The sequence below is a fragment of the Penicillium diatomitis genome (genome assembly GCF_028827545.1).
Source record: "Penicillium diatomitis strain IBT 30728 chromosome Unknown utg000003l_segment0_segment0, whole genome shotgun sequence".
In the NCBI taxonomy this organism is placed as follows: Eukaryota; Fungi; Ascomycota; class Eurotiomycetes; order Eurotiales; family Aspergillaceae; genus Penicillium; species Penicillium diatomitis.
Window position 1 is genome coordinate 1,213,478 of NW_026623175.1, and position 21,148 is coordinate 1,234,625.

At 49.9% G+C, this 21,148-nt stretch overlaps 6 protein-coding genes across 6 annotated transcripts; 1 reads left to right on the top strand and 5 right to left on the bottom strand.

Annotated features, from left to right (window-relative positions):
- Positions 1–253: 253 nt before the first annotated feature.
- Positions 254–1,757, bottom strand: N7539_002651 (heme-dependent oxidative N-demethylase family protein; the record flags this gene model as incomplete). The annotated part of the gene is made up of 3 exons (XM_056932254.1): positions 254–662; positions 850–972; positions 1,174–1,757. 3 exons carry the CDS (start codon positions 1,755–1,757, stop codon positions 254–256), a joined length of 1,116 nt encoding a protein of 371 aa, XP_056792213.1.
- Positions 1,758–5,967: 4,210 nt separating this feature from the next.
- Positions 5,968–8,055, bottom strand: N7539_002652 (MFS transporter; the record flags this gene model as incomplete). Its single annotated transcript, XM_056932255.1, has 6 exons — positions 5,968–6,530; positions 6,596–6,643; positions 6,733–7,108; positions 7,202–7,615; positions 7,711–7,949; positions 8,001–8,055. The coding sequence occupies 6 exons, from the start codon at positions 8,053–8,055 to the stop codon at positions 5,968–5,970; spliced, it is 1,695 nt and encodes a 564-aa protein (XP_056792214.1).
- Positions 8,056–9,295: 1,240 nt separating this feature from the next.
- Positions 9,296–10,456, bottom strand: N7539_002653 (putative sarcosine oxidase; the record flags this gene model as incomplete). The annotated part of the gene is made up of 1 exon (XM_056932256.1): positions 9,296–10,456. The coding sequence occupies one exon, from the start codon at positions 10,454–10,456 to the stop codon at positions 9,296–9,298; it is 1,161 nt and encodes a 386-aa protein (XP_056792215.1).
- A 993-nt stretch (positions 10,457–11,449) lies between these two features.
- N7539_002654 (uncharacterized protein) lies at positions 11,450–11,971 on the bottom strand (the record flags this gene model as incomplete). Its single annotated transcript, XM_056932257.1, has 2 exons — positions 11,450–11,523; positions 11,671–11,971. The coding sequence occupies 2 exons, from the start codon at positions 11,969–11,971 to the stop codon at positions 11,450–11,452; spliced, it is 375 nt and encodes a 124-aa protein (XP_056792216.1).
- A 2,705-nt stretch (positions 11,972–14,676) lies between these two features.
- N7539_002655 (putative MFS sugar transporter) lies at positions 14,677–16,463 on the bottom strand (the record flags this gene model as incomplete). The annotated part of the gene is made up of 5 exons (XM_056932258.1): positions 14,677–15,077; positions 15,133–15,656; positions 15,724–15,961; positions 16,031–16,371; positions 16,432–16,463. 5 exons carry the CDS (start codon positions 16,461–16,463, stop codon positions 14,677–14,679), a joined length of 1,536 nt encoding a protein of 511 aa, XP_056792217.1.
- A 2,085-nt stretch (positions 16,464–18,548) lies between these two features.
- On the top strand, positions 18,549–20,682 carry N7539_002656 (uncharacterized protein; the record flags this gene model as incomplete). The annotated part of the gene is made up of 5 exons (XM_056932259.1): positions 18,549–18,903; positions 18,967–19,392; positions 19,457–20,255; positions 20,322–20,574; positions 20,650–20,682. The coding sequence occupies 5 exons, from the start codon at positions 18,549–18,551 to the stop codon at positions 20,680–20,682; spliced, it is 1,866 nt and encodes a 621-aa protein (XP_056792218.1).
- Positions 20,683–21,148: the final 466 nt, after the last annotated feature.

Consider the following 21,148-nt stretch of genomic DNA (forward strand, 5'->3'; position numbering starts at 1 on the left):
CCATGCAGAATAGGTAGAAAACTCATGATCAAATTCGTTTCACGCCGTTGCGATGCAACCTTCGGACGACAACCACGAGCGCGACTCACAGTCGCACTTTTGACAATACTTGCCCATCGTGCGAAACGCAGAAAAACAGCAAAGGTGTGCAGTCAGGAGGTGTACTCGTCGACTCGACTCACCCGGCTCCCCAGCTTCAGATTAGCAGATCTTCTTCCTCGTCCCGTTCATTCTCCAGTGCAATGGTCGATTGTCACACGTCCAACTTCTCCTGTGTCGCTTGAGCGACACGCACTCGACCCTGGTAATATTCCAGCACCTTGTGTCCCCAGACATGTTTCCCTTTATACTCGCCCACAAAGTCAGGCCAAGTCTTCATCTCTCTCACTAGGTTTTCCAGCTCCGGCATGGACAGCTGATCCAACGGCGTCAGGTACGTCTTCACGCCGAACAAGATGGTCTCGGAGTGTGGCAACCGGCGAAAGGTCTGTCTTTCCTTTCGAATGAGAATGTCCGAGGGGGTCGGGTCCCGTGAGTCGCTCTTCTCGCAGAGTCCCTGTGGTCGATACAGGATCTCGATGAGCCGCTCGTCGGACTGTTTGACTTCGACAAAGTAGTTTGATCGCTCCATGGGGGAGTTGGGGGTCAGGCGGGCCAGAAATCTGGTGGAGACGAGTGGATCGCAATCAGCATACCGCGTGGGGGGGGGGGGAAGAAAGAAGTGGAGTGGGGGAACGATGGAAGATGGAGAAGAAGAACAATAAAGCGCGCTACGAGCGCATGACACCTTTTTTTTTTGGGATTTCTGTTCCCCTCCCTTTCCTTTTTGTGTTCCAGTGTCTTACTTACTTGCTCACGGAATTGGCAACCTGTTGGTGCCACAATGGCACAGGTCCATGCAGGCGAGAAATGGTCCATCCGATTCGTTCCTGGACGGTCCATCCGGTGGGAAAGAGACTTGCGCTGGCGGCCCTGTTAGGGGGAGGAGAGGTTAGTTAAGGGAAAAGAAATCCATGGCTGAGATGGGGCAAATGTAGGAAGTTCCTTTGCGTGTGAGGTTGGGAATTTTGAAGTCCTCCAAAGAAGAATGCATGTTCTGAGCGGCCGGTCCGGAAAATGAAATCCAAAAAAAAAAAGAAAAAGAAAAAGAAAAGAACAAGAAAAGAGTCGTACAGATAGTATTCACCCTCTTCATTGACCATCAAAATGCTGAGATCCTCCATCGTGAGTCGGACAGCCGCCTCAAGCGCGTCAATTCCGTCACCGCTCGAGGCTGGGCCTCGTACCGCAAATTGTTCTCCCGTCATGCAATTGCGTATTGACGCAGTGTCGCCGTCCACCAATGTCTGAAACATACTCGGATATCGCGCGCACAGGAATTCCGCCACCACCTCCAGTGCTTCTTGGCAAGCCGCGGCCGCCTCGGGTAGACATTGGATGACTTCTTCTCGTTTGTCGCGCAGCAAGACATCTCGCACCGCATGCTGCTCCTTGTAGTTTTGGTCGAGTGTCAACCAATTGTGCTTGTCTAGTTTGCGAATGTCCATCATGACGCGGTATCGCTCTCGGCCTGGGATCGGTCGTGCGGGACACGGCATCATGTGCTTGACGTCGGTCGAGGTGGGAGGAGATGATGCATTGCTGCGAAAGAGGAACGGTATGGCAATTGATGCGATCCATCTTCGAATGTGCTGATAGTGTCGTACGGCAAGGATGAGGACGACAATCGGAAGTGCCACCAGTGCGAAGGTTGTCATAATTCTCCCATTCAATTCGGAGGACCTTTTTTTTCCCTTTCTTTTCTTGAAAGTTCAGCGCTTGTTCTTTCTTTCTATCGAGAGACGAAAAAAAAAGTCACGAGCAGTCTGTCGGTCAATTGATAGGAGAGGGACGATCTTTTAAAGAATTTATCTGAGGTAAGAAGCACAGGAAAGAAGTTTTTCTTGCGCTCTTTTCTTTTCTTTTTCGGTGGCTTTGAACGGAGCACGAGGGCCAGCAAAAAGCAAAAAAAAAAGGAAGAAAAAAAGAAAAAAAAAAAAAAATAGAGCAGAACTTTGACGAGAAACAAAAAAAAAAGCAATCACCTGAAGAAGGAGGTAAAAGCAAAGAGCTCTATGAAGAAGGTCACGATTCAAGACGTTCCGGCTGAGTTACTCTCCTTCTTATAGTTCCGTACTCGCTTCACTCTTCGGTGGATTCGTCTACCTCGACAGGACGCGAAGACATCTCCAGTGTTGCCAACACAGTCGGTCTCATCCCCAACCCAAACAACATGGCCCTAAAAGACAGTCATCCATCTTGATCACGAGATGATCGAGCGAGCACATCCTTGACTCGAATGGAAGGAGGCCTGGGGGTATGTCCACCCTGGGAAGTATGGCGACCCTCGACCGCATTCCCGATCTCGCGGAAGTCTGATGATTCGCTCCAGGGATTCCCCGCAATTGCCAAAACGCCGCAGTTCGTCTTTGGGGAATCACCCAACAGGAGCAGCGGCAAGCCACATGATCGATTGGCCTCCAGGTTCGTCGAGTCCAGCCCGTGCCAATGGATCGTCAATGGGATGCAAAGGGGGGATCTGGACGTGGGGATGATGCATGACTAGTGGCGTCCTTTCGGTCCATGTCCAGCCCGACCATCTCGTTCAGCCCCAAGACCGGGCCCGAGTCATTGCGTGGTAAAGGAGTAGGATAGTAGTATCGGATAAGTTGATGGGCAATTCCTGCGTATACGATCAGGCCTACATGACATGAACTTGGTGCAATGTGAATTGATGCGACAAACCCCAAGACACAGGAATCAGTCTTTCACCAAGCCTTTAGAAATGTCTGATTTGCGGTCAAAAACATATGACATCGAGACACCTTCAAGAGAGATTCTAGGCCTATCTCGGTGAATATCTATATTGTATAGAGCATAGACGATAGAGCGCGCAGATGCTCACTATTCTTGGAAATTATGACCCACGAGCACGACAGGTCCTCTAGCATCATCGTGGCTCCAGCCTCCAGGTCCATTAGCGTTCCATCATCAAGCTCTCATCTCCTCACAACTGTCCGTGCGCGTACCGCTTACTCCTCATAGGCTCATACGAACTCTTGTAGTTCGCTGCGCTACCGCAGGGTGACAGTTTCGGGAAACTCCCCTCGAGACCAGTATGAGCTAAGCGGACGGGACGCTGGTATCAAGCTGGGGGTCCTGTAATCTTGGAAGTAGTCCAGCTAGTGCTACTAGCTACTTGTATGTATATTGCGCAGTAGTCATGTTAACGGGCCTTGGTTCAGGCGTGCGGAACACTCGGACCAGTTGATTTCTTCTGCCGCCGCGTGAGGCGAGCAATAAGCACGCCGTAGGACTCCGTCAGTTGGTTCACTTGGACCCATCCCAACCTCGGGGGGGACTCATACCTTGGCATGTCCAAAGGATTAGTGTGTAACTGTGCATATGTGCTCTATGTACCGTGAAGTGAGAATGTACTAATGTCGTGATACTACTACATGAGTAGGGTCCACCTTGGGTAACCAGACATGCAGCTCTGGATGGCCATCATTCAGTAGTCAAAGTGAGGCACAGCCTCGGTGCCTAGTGCCTAGTGCCTAGTATAACCAAAAAAAAAAATCGATACTAACTGAGACGGGTGCATTCTTATTGGTATTCGGTTGGGTGGGTACCTAGTCCTACTACCTGGAACTTACTAGTTCACTAGTAGCAAAGGCGATGACTCTTTGTACCGTGGATATCTGTGAAATCATGACTCCTCGCAAGTTTTCTGGGCCACTACTTGACTATGCGACGAGTAGTGCGGAAGTCAAAGTAGGCAGTACTAACTATACTGTAGCAGTGAACCCGTCATCCATGTAGTCCCTTGTGGAACTGCCATTTTCGACGTGCAACGCAGTACGTAAGGTCCAATCTGGTGTTCTGGGCATCCCGCGCAACATCGATCTTACCCAGTGACCCACTAGGAGTAGGTACCTCATCATGTCCGTGGCACCCCTAATTGAGAACCCCCACTTAACTGTACAATATGGAAGTACTACGAAGATCTCACGGGCGAATCTCGGTCATGAACAAAATCACCCGTAGTATCAAGTCATTCCAGTCGACTGGCTAAGCTGGGTGATCCGCTAGAGCGAAGATCAACACCTCAGGACTTCCGAGTATCCTTCATCACCCATCATGATCCACTTGCTTGAAAACAGTCTCGTCCGACTATCGGATCAAGCATCCGACCTTCTCGAATAGGCCAGTGGACAGTAGCAAGGTACGTACTGCAACGTACGTACCCACATTCTTCTCAATTCTACCTTACTTACCTACCTCGCGAAAGGGGTTCCGATCAATATCATCTAGCCAAACACGTCGCCGACCGCTCTCGCCCACGTCCCGGCAAAAACGGGACCCGCAGCAGGTACATGGCGACGCGCATGGAGTCACGGACATTGACGCATCGTTTTCTGCACCCCAACTTGCAAGAGGCCCACCTGGACGCAGTCATCACATGGACCCGTTCCACGATCACCGGACGCGTTTTCAGCCCCTGGCGTGCTTGGAGGGGTCTGCACCATCGTCTCGAAGGGGAAGTCGATTCTGTCAACGTGGAGACGTGGAGACGTGCACGAGTACCGACTCTACTGAGTGCTGACGACTCGTCAGCACTCATTCAAGTGGTCAGCTGGTTTTTCAGACGAAGATATAGCCCTGGAATTCATGCAATTCGCACTCCTTTACTGTCTAATAACATCCTCTCTGTACAAGGGTACATACTATGACTCGATTCGAACGAGACTACATCGATGGTTTAGTAGGTGTGTTCCACATGCTTATTGGATTAGAGCGAGGTAGTTGGTATGATCAATCTCCACGCTCACCCCCATCTGTTGTCAGTACCAAACTCTCTAGCTATCACAACAATGAATTCCAACCTGACTCAACGTGAAAGTATTCCTTGCTCACCATCGTAGGACTGGGCTCTGTTGGTGATTCGCAGGCTCCAACCGTCCCACTTCACCAGTGCAGTCAGTCGACTCCACCAGAGCTGAAAAGCCTCCCCCACTCAAACGAGTCAACCCGCCCAACGATCGCTCGCCCAAAGCGCGCTTGCCGCAGCTTCGTGGAAGTGGCCCCGAAGTACGGAAGTACGGTACTACTGTGCTATGGTGCAGTAGTGCAGCAATGCAGGAGTCGAGGATCTACAAATCCACAATAATGATCCATAATTAGTCCCCACGTAGTTCAATGAGATCATATCGTGGGATTTAAAAGCAAATCACGATCAATTAGTTAGTCGCCACGTAGTCAAATGAGATCACAGTGCGAGATTTAAAAGCGAATCATGATCTACTTGTCACCTCTTCGACATGGTGACACAATGGGATACAAGTTAGGAGGAGTAGCCTCAAATATTAGGTAAAGATCTTGACACAATTAGATCTTTGCATGTCATCCAATTCTACTCACCCCATCTATGTGCCGTGGACCTCCCGTCCCGAGCTGAAAGTGTGCATCAGACCAGCCTCGGCTTCTCCCATCTCGTGATCGTACGTCATCCCTGCATATCCGGCCTTCTGTCAACGTGCTGTCTCGACCGAGGCGGCAGATGCCCGGATTGCCGTCAGCCATGACCCTTGTACCGAAAAAGGCTCACTTTGTATTGAACCCTTTTGGATTGGAGATAGATGGTTATAGAGAACTCGTTGTTGGACGGACCGTGTTTTGATGGTTGATGTCTTGCACTGACTTGCTCGTTTTGATCCAATTTCTCATGAGGACCTGAGTATAGGACCTGAGTAGATCTGTTTACGCCAGAAAGAATATTACGTACAGCCGTAGGGCTTCAAGTCTTTGGTTCAATTGATTTGGATATCGGCTCGGACGACATGGAGGTTCTGACTTTCCGAGTCAATCCAAGTCACTGGAAAGACATGGACTAGCCGATCTCAAGTTCCGATTGGCCTCAACCACAATTCATTTGACGTCGATACGGATATCCTGTCCCATCCCATTTCGCTCAGCCTCCTTGATCCTTTTGAGTTCCTGACAAAACATGCTAGTCTTCCGGATCCGATCCCCATACCGGATAAACGCAAACGGGACGATCGAGACCCCCAGACTCAAAAACGCGATCAAGCTACAGGCCCAATGGACCCCTAATCGATCAAACATCGGTTTCGCCGCCAGTGGAAGAACGGCTCCCAGAATACTTCTCGTACAGCTTGACGCTGACTGGGCACTCGCAGAGAGCGTCTCGTATGCATCGGTGAGATAGTTTAGCATGGCCATGAAGATCAGCAGATAGCCCATCCCAAATGGTATGCCAGATAAGAACGGGACGACCCAGTGGATGTTGGGAGAGGCGGTCCAGCCGACCCAGAAGAGAGATATCACATAGAGGGGCCCGCCGACACAGGCAAGGGGAAGACGACGGTACTCTTCGATCTTGGCCCAGCTGGCTTGGCGGGCTTTGGCGCGGGCCAGGTAGCCGTCGTACCAGATGAAGACGAAGCAGGCTAGGATGGCTCCTGCTCCAACTTTTGTGGTGGGTTAGTACATTGACGACTCATCTATTCAAGCGTGTGGGGGAGTTGCGACTTACTCGGCAAGAACATCAAACCCGAAACGCCGGGGCTCATTTGGTAAACGCCTTGTATCATTCCAGGTCAGCTTTGCCGTTGGGAAGAGTGCAACGCTCTTCGGATGGATGGCAGGTCTGATCAGCGTGGAAAGGCTTACCTTGGAAAATGATGGGATACGCCTCAAAGTAGAGATAAAAGATCGCATATGCCAGCGCCAGATACAGAGACGTCAAACTGACGATCGACTCATGAAGGAGCATTCGAAAAGGTCGCGATATCGTGACTAAGAAAGTCGTTCGAATGTCTCGACTCTCAAATTCCAGTGGAGAAACAATGTTAGTATTTCCCGTCTCCTTTCGAAGCTTCCGTGCCCGGTGATTGAGGATCACGGGGGCATAAGTCTCGGGCATCAGAGCCACCAGAGGTAAAGTGGTGCCCGCAAATATCAAGCCGATCCAGAAACACCACCGCCAACTAACATCGGCGACAAATCCCGATATCAAGGGTCCCATGACGGGACCGAAAGTCGTACACTAGAATTTCAAGAATGAGCTTCACAGGATCTCCTTTTCCTCTTCTAGTCTGTGATCTACCCCTCGGGAAAATGAACGGATGCAACAACGTACAGCCATGAAGTATGCCATGAGGCGACCACGCAATGTGGGATCATCATGCACATCTGCAAATAACCCCCCCACAATCGCAATTGGACAAGACGCCATCATCCCATTGAAAAGCCGGAAGACAAGCAGTGATGTATAAGAATTGGCCACGGCACAGGCGAGAGTGAATATCGTGAACCCGATAAAGGCGACCAGTAACGGACGTCGTCGGCCAAAGTACTCAGAGCCGGGTCCCCACATCAGGGGCCCCACGATATAGCCGATGAGAAAGATGGATATGGGAAGAACAAGCATCTGTTGATTGGTGATATGGAACTCTTTTGCAATTTGGGGGATGGCATTGCTGCAAATCGACGAGCCAACGGTGCTGTTCATGACCTGCATGATACCCGTGAGCAGGACGAGCAACTTTCGGGTCTTCAATGTAAAAATTCGGATTAGCTTGCTGACCATGCAAAATGTCGGGGCCGATTTTCTTTTTGGGCGGTTTAGTTGCACGATGCGCAAATCACCTTTTTCCATTTCACGGGATTTTCACGATCATCTGGCCCAAAGGAGACTATTGTCTTCGAGTTTACTCTCCTGAAATGGGAACTGGAAGGTTGTTCACAACGCTGTTGTATTGCCTCGTGCGGAATATCGTCCAAGGCCTCGGACAGTTCTGATAGTGAGGGTCGTGGCTGGCTTTGCAGCTCGAAGGCCTTTTCCTTTGCTGACCCTACTTCTAGATAGGTTCCAGCACATATGTAAGCTGTGTGCAGTTGGAGGGATCAGTGTTCGGTAAACCCCAGACAGAACTTACCAGCGGCCGCCAGGGATCGATCTATGCTACCCTGCACTGCGATCTGATCGCTCATTCTGCCAAAGACGAGCTTTGCGGTGCCAGCATTCAAAGTCGAACGATGTTGAGAGAGAGCGCGACAGTTCCTGATGGGGGAAACATATTGGTTTCCAAGAAATCCACGTGCGGAGCCAGGTTACGAACTCTCCACGGAGAGATCATCCAATTGAGCTCCTGCTAGAATGATCCCGCTGCATAGACGGGGACCCATCTTGGTCCCACTTGAAAGGCGATGCAGATCGCAGTCAAGCGGGAAGACATGTCCATATTTCCATGGGTACTGCCAATCATTCACCCTGCTTATATCCTCTCCATGTCTGAGAAGGGCTCATGCATATGTGAATCGATTGACATATGACTAATAGCATGCACGGTCTATCTACTCGGCGACGGACCTCGAGGGCTATTCGTGATGGATGAGCGATCAGTCGTCTGTCATCCATCTCGGCTAGGACGGCTTTTCGGCAACTCTAAACTTTGCGGAGTCTTGTTGAACTTCCTGGTTAAGCTCGACCAAGGACTTTGAAGTCGACATCTTGCTGTAATCCAACAATTTCGATACCGTGCTTTCTCGAGACGAGATACCTTTACTTAGCTATACAGATCGCTTTCTGTAGATGACAAGTCAAATCCTTCCTTGAGCTGATTCCCAATGACCTATTCTGGAAAGGTGGTAGGCTGGGAAGTGGCGCCGTCTAGTACATTCCGGCGTTTGGGCCGATTTTCTCCAACTGTTTACCCCAACAATCCTTTTTGCGGGGATGTCTATGGGTCCATCACAAGATGTCTGATTTAATTTGCTTTGGCGTGATAGCAACGTCTCCTGATTGCGAGAACAGTCTATGATTTTGAGTGTGGTGCTATTGTAGTTTGAGCCTGTCAACAATGCTCGCACGTCAAAACAGCACCCCGACTTATCAAGTCTTGCCGGCTGAGGACTGTGTGACATTGCCGGCTACTACTCTATCGGCACCGGCCGACAAGATGTGGGGAAGGCCCGGACTTCTCGCCGACTCTGGCCACAACCGCGGATAGCGGGCCGGGTCTGGACTAGACTGGTCAATTGCACTGACACCAAGCTAGCTTCAAAGCGCCTGCACAATCGGACAAGAAGAGAGGTGGGAGCCATATTGAGAGAGAATTGGTCTTTGTATGTTCTGAAAGCTTTCTGAATTGACTGAATGTTGCATACAAGAGCATGAGGTGAGCCGTATGTTACGTAATTCTGAATGGCAGCTGGAGTCCATGAGGCCCAGCTATAGCTTGCTTCGATCTCCCGCAGAGACAGGGATCCCAAATTGCGAGATGTCTTCCTTGGTAAATCCATCCACGGCCAGTTCAGCAAGCACACGACCAAATGCCGGGGCAAATTTAAAGGCATGGGCTGCTCCCAACCCAACAATAATCTCGGGATGCAACTCCAAAGGACTGATCACGAATCGTCGCTCTGGCGTGATTGTGTATTGGCACGTTACTGTTCGCAGCGGTTGACGTGACTCATCCGGGATCAAATTGTTCATGAAAGCTGACAGTTCTCCGAGTAACTGTGGTGAGTGAACATAGGTGCGCTGTTCGGGTGTCATGAAATTGTTCGAAGTATCTCGAGCTGCCTTGATCGTCGGCTCTCCATAGCAGGGAAACCCGTAGAAGCAGGTCGCACCGTTCCATATCCAGACTGGGAATCGATCTGGTTCAAACTTGGATGCGTCGGTCGGTTTGAAGTAGGTGACCTGCTCTTGCATGATGGTCACTGGGATGTGCGTGCCCAGCGGGCTCAGCAGTCGATCGGTCCATGCGTCAGTGGCAAGAATGACCTTGTAGGCTTGGAATTGACCCTTGGAAGTGTGAATGATGACAGTCCGTCTGTCATTCGCAGACCTTGGAACTATACGGACCACTCTGGTCTGCTCTCGCAGAATAGCGCCATGAGCTCGCGCTAATGCTTGAAGAGCGCCGACGGTTCGAGAAGCGTGCGCAATACCGGAATCAGCCGTGTACACCGTTGACACGGCTTCGGGTAGCTCGAATTGTGGCCATCGCTCTCTGACTTGTCGCGAATCGAGAAGCTCATGAGGAACCCCATTCTGATCGAGGCTTGTGGTAAAATCCCTTGCTAGCGCAGGCGTGCCAGGTTCATCGGGAAAGAAGACCAGTCCCCCCGTGATGGTCAATAACTTCTGGCCGGAGGCTTTCTCGAGCTCGGCCCAGTCCTGGTAGGCTGATTTGGCAAGGGCGACAAGCTCAGGGGAGAAATTAGAAGTACGAACGATGCGTGAGGTGTCATGAGATGCTCCGCGAACGTGGCCAAGCTCGAATTGCTCAAAGGCAATGACCTTGGCGCCCTTCTGAGCGGCGTAGTAGGCCGCGCCGCTTCCGAGGACGCCTAGACCAACCACTGCGACGTCGTAGTGAGCCATGGTGCGTTCATCAACAAGATTTGAGAAGGTGTCTTTGGGTCATCCCTGGTCTTATGAGATATTGAGATGCAATCTGCGCATGTTCTTCACAATGACCGGCTGCAGGTAGAGCCTCGTGAGAGGAGCAGACGGACCCTCCGTTCACGTGAAACTCAATTTCAAGCCTCCACCCTTGTTTGACATATGCAAAGCGTGGGTACATATGACTTTGCAATTATCGGATCGCACGCACATCGACTTCTACTCTTCATTCCCTCGGGAGAGGTCATCCTGAAGCTCGTGTGGGGCCATAGTCCAACACTGGAACACACTCCTCATGGGGCAGATCCGTGGGGATCAAGTGAAACGCGGCAACGGAAGGGGTCCGACGTGAGTTGGGACTCGGGAGCAGCAAGTCACATGGTCGGTCCCATCCCGCCATGGGTGATCTTCCACGTGAGCGGACCCTTCCGTCCTTGCACGAAGGTGCAGACGACCACTTACTACCTGAGATGTTGAGACCACAGAGAGCCGAAAGGTTGTTAGTTACAGCGCGAAGATTTCCCTGGAGCGTCTTTTCATTCCTCCATTTCACAATCACCCCGAGTCCCGATTCTTGAGTGGAATCGCGATGTGAGTCTGCAGCGATGGAACTGAGCCGTAATACACAAACCTGTGGCCGTGGAACTGCCAGGTGCCCGAGGAACTGCCCAATCGGGGGAGACAGTCGGCAGGTACTGGAATCAAACACTTCTGCCACATCGACTTGATCAACCATCAGCTTTCAATGGGATAAGATCATTGATAATACGCACATGACAACAAAATAGAGGGGAAATTGCAATGCAGAAGAGACAAAACCGGGTGTCAGCGAAGACAACACAGTCAATTTTCAGAAATCGGGACAGACTGCATCAAAAAGGGTTTCGCCGAGAATGGAAATAACGATCAGCTTCGATGGATCGAGAAAGGTCTCCTGTTCAAGCTGAATAGCTGGGGATCGAGATGTTGATGTCAGTTCACCGGGATCAAGGTCCGCATGATGGCATCCACGTTGCGTTGAAGGACAGGATCATACTTCCGGAAAGCTGGACCTGTCAGTGAATTCCCGTGGCCACCCATACGCTACTTGGGGCTCATCGGGCTACGTGAACCTGAGAGGACTTTTGCCACCCATTGACAAAGCCAGTAGGTATAGTGAGAATTGCCATGGGTGCCGGCTCTAAATCTTCTACCATTCCGTAGACTGGCAATGCTGAGTTTCCAACACCGCCCAGGAGGAGAGCCACCAGCACGGCCGAGGGTCCCAGCAGCTGGGCCCAGGAATGGTATTTCCATGAGCATGCTGCTCAAGATGGTGAATATGAGCTCTTTCTTCTTCTTCTTCTTCTTCTTCTTCTTCTTCTTCTTCTTCTTCTTCTTCTTCTTCTTCTTCTTCTTCTTCTTCTTCTTCTTCTTCTTCTTCTTCTTCTTCTCTTCAATCTTCACAGCAACCTTCTTCACTTCCTTGACAGAATCGACCTCATCCATTACCATGAACACAGACACTGCTCGCACTTGAACCAGATCGTTAGATGAGCCATTACAATGGGCAATGCCCAACACAATAAGACTACAAATGGAAAGTACAACCACAACACCTGCAGGGCCGCTCCCTATCAGTCCTAAAACCCATTCGAGTCATCCGTAGAGAACCCTGACCTGAGAATAACACGCATAAGATAACCATGGCTGTCTATCTTCCCTCCACCATATTTTTGCCCAATCCTACGATCACTACAGACTTACCGGACGACACAACCACCAACGGACACTGGCAATTCTGAGCGGCGTTTCAATTCGTTTCCGAAGCATAGCTCAACCCATCCTCTTCCATACCTTCAACAATCTATGGGATGAAAACAACACGAGAATGGTTCACTTTGCCACGAGTCTTGTGGAGGCACCCTCCCTCGCTAATTCGGTTCACGTTTTGGACCTTACTTACCACTGGAATTCGGCTGATTCGAGTGATATGCGCTTACAAGATCTATTACAGGCCGGCAGGAGGTTTATATTCAAATTGAGGCCTGAGTCCCATATTGCCCACTGGCTGCAGCAACTTGCTATCGCTCTGATATCGTCCAGTCTCACTCAACTGACGCTCCAACTGGAATACTGGGAGCAACTCAATCATATTCATACCTGTTCAGTCACATTCCCTAAACTGAAGTACATTGGCATCACGGGCCGGAAGGGGCCGAGCAACTGAGGGGACTACCATCTTGCGGTGACAGGCTCGCTGATACAACGCTGCCCTAACCTCGAATGGCTGGATGCGGCTGGCTGTGGTTGCCGCTCGGAAACTGAGACCCGCGACCACTATTCCAGCTTGCCATGGGATTATCAGCGTCGACGGTTGAGGAACCTGACACTCAGCGATCGGAAGCCTAGGTACCTTGCGAAGATACTTGCTCAATGTATGTCGCTGACTGACCTGGAGTCTTACTGTGACATTGGTTACTACGGCTTGATATCCCGCAGTCAGTTTGGTTTGGTGGCAAAGACGCTGCGGCGTCTTTGTTACAGTATTACTACCTCGGATATCATGAGTCCGACCCGCCAGCATATCTTTGAGGACAGTCCATACGACAGAGCTAATACGATGCTTGGTGGTATCACTACAAAGAGTGAAAATAAAGGTCACCCAAGCTCGATATCCTTCGCGGACCTCGAATGCTTGGAGACACTGAAGACCGAGCAATCGGTTGTTTATGGACTATCGATGACATCGGCCGAGCAGCAATTAGAAAGTGGTCCACCCTTACCACCACCAGGATCTGCTTGACTGGCATACCGTCTCCCACGGTCTATCAGACATTTGCACATTGGCTGGATTCTTTCCTGGCCGGAGATATTCCATGAACTTGCACTATTGCCTCGCTTGGAGCCTAGTCGATACCCTCACCTCAAGTCTATCAGCCTCGATGGCATCGTGTTGCCCTCGCAGGAAAAATTGGAAAGTTTGCGCCAGACTTTGGAATCAGCCAATGTCATTTTGACTGATGCCCGGGAGTCAGCTGCGCGCCCATCGTCGCGCGGGCTATTGGGACCGCGACCTGGTACCGCGGACATTCATCCGGCATATTGATACTAGCCGCCAGTTTGGGTACATGTCTAAAGCTTGAGACTCGTTGGGACATCGGCAATTGGGCTCTGAGACCAACAACTATGAAGGTGAGGTTGTTTGTGACTAGGTCGTGTACTACTAGATGTTGTTGGAATTGAGACCTGTTAATCAACACCTTGCATTGGATATTAAGGCTCTTGAGATTTGGCATTATAAGTGCCGAAGGCTTTTTCATCCCTCCGCAACGACAGAGCCAAGCTTCAAAGCATGTCGATTGTTTTATATCGTAAATAAGGGCATCAGGTATAAGCCCGACTATCTTAGTATTTAAGGTCGTTTATTGATTTGATTTTGATACCCTTTATTCCTTCGAGCGGGAATTTTGTGGTTTATAACGTTCTAATTTAGTTAGTTCTGCTTAAGATTTAACGTCTTCGAACGTTTAGGCAGAATTATTTAGTTTAAAAATTGTTTACAATCTTTTGATAGTGTCGACCTGACAGGCTCACATTTGCGACTGTGCTGTTCAGATATCTATTAGTACTTCCTATACTGGTGCGAACAACACGATGTCTCAATGATGACCTCTTGTTCCGCTCTCTCAAGCAGCCAGACAAATTGCTAGGTGACCAGACCCCACCATGACTTGATTCGTTTCACTAAAGTCTAGGAATATCCTCTGCGCAGGTAAGGGGACAATATCGGCCACGAGAACTGTATAAGTTGGTAACCGGATTCTTGACTTGGCTGTGGGAAAAACTGCGAGTCAGAAGATGAACTAATTCAGCTAGAGAGACCTTGTAAAAGAGGGCTACGAGGCAGGTACTTAAGTCTTGAGTTGGTGAAATCAGAGCACGTCCAGCTTCAGGATTTAAGGCGGAGATAGGTACGTATTGCTTCATAAGCTAGGTATTCGTGCCGTCTGAGCATTCACGCTGGAGTCGCGATAGCTCCAACTAGTTCTTGAGAATAGAATCTTGCGCTGCGCATAACGCAGAAATTTGAAATCGCATTATGTTGACATTCTTTGTAATTGAATTATTCAAGATGACATGGAGTATTATTCGACATGTCCAAGAGCACAGAAAGATTTTACCAAACTTCACATGGAACCTTGCGTGCGCATGACCTGCTAACGCTTGTGCTCAACATCCTCAACAGTGACTGCACCAGGCTTTTCACTCACGCTGCCCTGGTGTTGCATGGCCTCGACTTCCTTGTGGTGAGCCAGGACCCCTTCACCCTGGATGACATGGTTGGCACCGCCGAACAAGGCATCAATCTCCTCCAGGGTGACCTTCTTTGTCTCAGGAACGAGGAAGAAGACAAAGATCGCCAACACGAAGTTAATAGCTGCGAAGAAATAGAAAGCGTAGAATCCCTTGTTGTTGAGGAAGATGGGGAAGAATTGCTGGAAGATAGTGTTGGCAACATTTTGCGTCTGAGAGGCCATGCCAACGGCCTGGGCTCGGACGTTCATGGAGAAGACTTCGGAGGTCCAGATCCACACAGTAGCACCCCAGGATGGTTTGTCTTGAAAGTTGTTAGTTTAAGTTGGAGCCAATGTTGATATATGGGCGATACTCACAGAAAAGAATGAAGATAAACAGCAAGGCAACAATTGCAATACCGACGGGTTCTGATTTTGCGCCGTTGGGAAGGGTGGGTGTTTGAGTCTCAACAGTCGCTGAGATGATCATGCAAATTCCCATTCCGATGCCACCCAAAATAAGTAGAGGTTTGCGACCAAAGCGATCAACAATCCACACTGCATTCAGGGTGAAGATAATTCCGAACGTGGCGTTCAAGGCATTGATCAAGGCGATCGTGCTCGCTTTTTCAAAGATCTTCTTGTAAATTGCAGTTGAGTAGGAGTTCAGGGAGCCTTGACCAGTCAGTTGTTGACCAGCATTGAGGACCAATGCAAGATACATGCGCTTTCGGATAGATTTGTCCTTCCAGATAGCGCTGTAAGTGCCAGAGATTGCCTCATTCTCATACTCGATTGCCTCGCGAATCTGCAGGATCTCCGCCTCCACCTCCTCTTCAGTATCGCGGACTCGTCGCAGGGCAGCTCTTGCTTTCTCGATATCGTTATGACGCTTGATATACCTGTAAGTTTTCTCATCGTCAGTATTTACATCTAGGATGGCAGTGTTTTGGAGTGCCAGGTACATACCAGCGAGGACTGCCTGGGATTGTGGGAAGAAGCACGAGGATGATGACTGGCACCAATAGTTGGAAAATGATAATCATTTTCCAATCCCAATGTCCGAGAGTTGATTCATGTTTAGTGCATGCATAAGCGATCCAGAAACAAATGAACGACCCGACAGAGTAGAACATCTGCCAAAAAGTCATAATCTGGCCTCGAATCTCAGAGGGCGCCAGCTCGCCAATGTAGATTGGGCCACTCGCTGTTGACAATGAGATCAGCTTTGTGTTCTGATGATAATCAAACAGGTACTCGCAAGGTGATCACTTACTCAGCGCAATGCCTTGGCCAAGACCAATCAAGACTCGGCCAACCATGAAGCATGCAAGACCATGGTAAGGGGCAAACGTTTGCATGAATGTAGCAATTATGACCAACACACAGCCTGTTGCCATTCCGACCTTTCGGCCGAAATAGTCTGCAATGGGACCACTGAAGAAGAAGCCTCCAACGATAGCACCAACAGTGTAAGCCGTATTGATGCCTCCAATTGTGGCTGCATTGGGGTTATTAAACCATTCTACCCAGTTTTTGGAACCTTGAATCGAGTTGAAAACAGAGGCGTCATAGCCGTACAACACCATGCAAGAGGCCGCGACCAAGGAAATGAACCTGGGGTTCACCACTTCATTAGCCGAGTGTTTACATCACAGTAGAGCAGATACGACTCACCAATTGTAGAGACGCTTGGAGCTGATCGCCATGTTGGAAGATATGGACCAGTGCAAAAGTTTGAGGTCGTTCAGTAGTCGATGCAGTCGCTTCTAAGCACAGCCGTAGGCGACAGTTCAAGACAAAGAGCCGCGTGTGAGGGCCGACCTTGTTTGTTCACCGAATACTCGACGTCCAAGACTCTTTCTCAAAGCTCAAATGCTCAACAATGACTTGTCTCGAGGAAGGACACGAGATCGTAGGTTGTCAATTTGCTGGTATCGAGATCAGACTGACTGATGCGGAGATTTCCCCAGATTCGCAGAGTCTGCCCCAGATATATAGTATTTTGGCATACGGGTACATCTGGGGTTGAAATCCACAGATACCTGACTTCTCCGCCATCGTTTTGTCGCCTTTGAGTTCAGCCACAGTCAAACGCACCAATGACCCGAACCTCGCGTGGGACAACCCCGGACAACGCCAAGCAGAGATAGCAGCTTGTTACAGGAGCTCAGTCTGCAGGCGGATCGCTGACTGGTGGGGTATCTCCAGATGTCCGCAGGTCGAACAAAATGTCAAGCCCGGCGTCCATTACTCATTGGACTGTGCATGGATAGGATATGGGATTTGTGGGCCTGTGATAATCATAAGCTCCAGAACCGAGATGTTATGGTCCCGTGCATGCCGCATTCATTGTCAAGATTTCCACGAATCAACAGAGATTGCAGCGAAGGATTCAGGAAGATCTCAGTCCACCAATTGGCAACGGTATATGAGGACATGACAAGGCTGACCATTCAGCTGGAGGTTTGCCGCCTGGAGGGTCATGGTTCATGAAAGTCAAAAGAGAAGTTTGTATGAGAAACTCAAATCAGGAAATCCAACTTCTGTAATGGATCGCGGCCACATGAGGCGTGGGACCGGTTCTTGCCATCACTTGTCTATCTGGTTCAATCCTCACGAATGGGGCCCCGGATTTGGTGCAGGCGACTGGAGGTGGCGGCGGAGGGGAAGATGGATTCGGTCTAAATTGTGGGGAGAAATCACGCCCTCCGTCGCTCCGGAGTCACATGTGGTCTTGCAATTCTAGATCATCGCAAGAGCAAGCGTTCCAACTTGCGTAGAATAATGTATATCAGATTGGAACAATTGATTTTCTATAAGCGATTCTCGAGTCATTTTGGCAACTATTTGCGAACTCTCATCCAATCAACCTTTCATTATGTCTGGTACTGAACTATGGGTGTTGGATTTCCTCTACCAACCGATCCGTGGCTGGATTTCTTAGCTCCTAATAATGGGATTGTCCTTCTGCCATCTATGGAACCCTTGCCGTCGAAAACCAACCTGGAAGGGTGCACAATCTCGTATGGCACAACCTGTCTGCCTCCTATCATATATGTTTCTTAGGAGGGAAGTCTCACTAGTACTACTCGACAGACTAAAGTACCTGTAGCAATGGACCAAGTACCTACTAGGTAGGTGGTAAGGCCAGTGACTTGTGGCCTCGGGGCCTTGAGTTGGAATCAATACCGTTGCTGGAATTGATTAAGATTTGCATTATGACTGGAATCCAAGTGCCTGTATGAGGTAGAAGCATGCTTTAGTCACTTATCTTTCGGGTAAGTTAAATCTCACTCCCAGAGTATGTTGACTTGATCAGCTAGAGAATTGCAGCACTGGATGACAAGCTTCAAATGCCCTGAGTAGGTGTATCATAATGGAATAAGCACGAGTTGAAGGACAGTACACATTCCGTCTGACCCGTGATACACGAGACATCACAAGCTATTCGATTTCTCGACTTTTGGAAACAACTTGACCATTCAAGGAAATGCTGGTCATTCCAGTTTGTCCGACGCCCAAATCCCACGATATGTCACGTGCTCTCGCGATCCTCTGACGCGGTTGCTCAGCGCGAGATAAGCAGGCCGCTCCTCAGCGGCGATAGCCAGCCCGCCAAGTGCAACGGGACTCGAGATTCTGTGTTGCGCAGTCCGTCACTAAATTCCAGGCCACTAGAGCGGAGTTGATTCTGAAATGGAGATTAGCTACTTGCGCAGTCACTCAAAGAATTGTACCGTTCTTTTTTGTTGATTCGACAATCGCATGTGCTCTCCGGAGACGACATCGTCATGCCCCGCAACGCGAAGAAGCAAACTCGGCTTGCATTTGCGAACGCCGCCCCCTCTCGTTCACCAAATGAGAGCGAGAAGGACCGGTATGCTCGACTTTCATATCAACACCCTACACTAGGGACTGTGCGACTCGACATGGCCCGTTCAAAGAGTCGCTCATCTTTGCCTGCAAAGGTGAGCGCACTCAGTTCAAAGTTCCCTCGGGAGAAGCCCTCTGTGACGGATGACACGCGCCAGAGAAAGGGGATCGAAAAAGGCAAGAGAGGGACAAGAGCGATATCAATGGAGGAGAGTGAGGAAGAAGCAGCCAAGGCAGAAGAGGCAAGGGACGGCATTGATACACACGGAAAAAGTAGGTCTACATAACCCTTCTCACGCTTATTTACTGGCCATAAGATGCTGATCAAAATCGAAGGCAGCATGAATGCCCAGCAACCGGAAGACTCCTCTGAAGACGAAATAGTCGTTCCTGGCTCTTCGAAGCGCGCGCGGCACGCGGTCAATACCGATTTGAATTCTACGGAGCCCGCTGAACGTACGAAGGCAGAAACGTCAGGTAGTCCACCTCCAAATTCACGCAAACGCGCAATTACAATTGAGTCGACGGATGAGGAGGACGGGGATGGGAATGACAGTCCAAAGCCTCGTCGCAGGCTGAAGCGCAGAGCTGATCGCTCTTCGGTCGTGCTGAGCGACTCTGACGATTCCGAGCCGGTGGTATCTTCGCCTGTGAAGAGGCAACGTCGTATCTCACCTACAGGAACGCCGCAAACACCGCACACTTCAAGAAATCAGGATCAGCAAGAACTAGAGGATGATGTGAAGGATCTTCGAGACTCGGGTATGATCATCACCACGCATTCTCTTTCCTCCGTAGGACTCAAGATTCCGCTAACCAATCGCAGTTGTCAAAGAGACTCGGACACGCGGTGGAGTGTATGAATCAGCAAGAGACAAGAAGTTGAAGTTACTTGAAACGCTTCGCCGTCGGCGCGCCGGCCATAAAGTAGAGGACGAGGAAGAGCCTGAAAACGAGGCGAGCGACGAAGACGAAGATGTAGCTCCGCGCTCAAGCCCAACGAGACAAATCTTCGGCAAAAGGCTCAACTATGACGATGACAGTGACGCGGAGTCAGAAATGGACGCCAACGAGGATCTCGATCGGTATGATGATGACTTCGTAATGGAAGACACAGAGCTTGGTGTCCCGACCGAGGAAATTCCGTTAGAGTTCACTCGACATGCATACAAGCAGCCAAGAGAATACTTCCGCGACGTCGTCGGCTGGATGGTTCACAACTGTATCAATCCAGCGTTTCCCCGAGACGATGCAATGTATCGCATTGCGTTCCAAAAGCTAGGCGATGAAGTCAAAGGCCGCGCTGGATCATCGTTGATCTCCTCGGCTTGGACACCTCGGTTCCGTCAAGTCCTTCTCGCCAGACCTCATTTAGAGATCACGAGCTTCCCAACATCCATGATGCATTCCTGTGACGCCTGCAACCGATCCGGCCACCCTGCATCATCTGACTTAAAGTTCTACGGCAAGCCTTACTTTGAAGAGACTCTGGAGCCTCTAAATGAGGACTCGTCCGACTCAAGTGATGAGAATAACAGCGGCGACGATGAAGACGAGTCGGGCGTGGAGCGTGATCGTGATGGCAACGTCCTTCCAGAGGAGAACGCTCGTTTCTATCTGGGAAAGTAAGTTGACATTCAAAGCTTCCTTTGGACAGGCTGAACCAATTCGCTGACACGATTTTACCACAGAACATGCCGTGCAAACGCTTATATGGCCCATCTTCTCACTCACTGGAAATTCCAACTCAACGAGTGGGTTGTTGACTACCTCCGCCGAATGGGCCAAATGGAGGATTCCGAGATTCTGCGCCGCGCAAATATGAGCCAGAAACGCAGTACAAGAAATGCAATCGGGATTTGCAAGAAAATGGAAGAGGACGGGGAAATCGAGCGGCTCTACCGTGACTTTCACATTCATCTCAAAACAGCACGCGAAAAGACGGTAAGTCGGTCATCTGACTCTTTTATATATTCCGCGATATGCGGCTTGGAGTCTTACTAACGTCGATGATGCTAGTCAACCATGGAACTACTGGGAAACATGGACTGAGAGGTCTTCTGAGGTTTGTGAACTACTGAGATACGCAGTACGTTCTACGGCTCAGTGGTGTAGTATTGGCTCTACTATTGCATGATAATGAAAAATACCCCGGCCATGGACACTGCACGGTGTTCAATTAGCATAATCCAAATGATCTCGTACCATTTGTGTTCAATTGACCCGTAGACGTACCAATTCCTCCGGGTTGGAAAGCCACACAAATCATCCTGGTTACAATTAGCAAACATCTCGGTTGAGGGGCAGCGACTGCTGAAGTGAGTGATATATGGAGAACCACTTCGGTTGGCGCCAAGATGAGAGCACATCAGGCTTCGGAGACGCTCTTCGCCTAGCATTGGCCTCAGCATCACAAGGACACAGCAAATCAAGCCTGGGTACTCCAAGCTCGAGAATCGGCAGTTCTTTTGACGTATGATGATGATCGCAATTTGAAGCCACTCCCTCAATCGCCGCG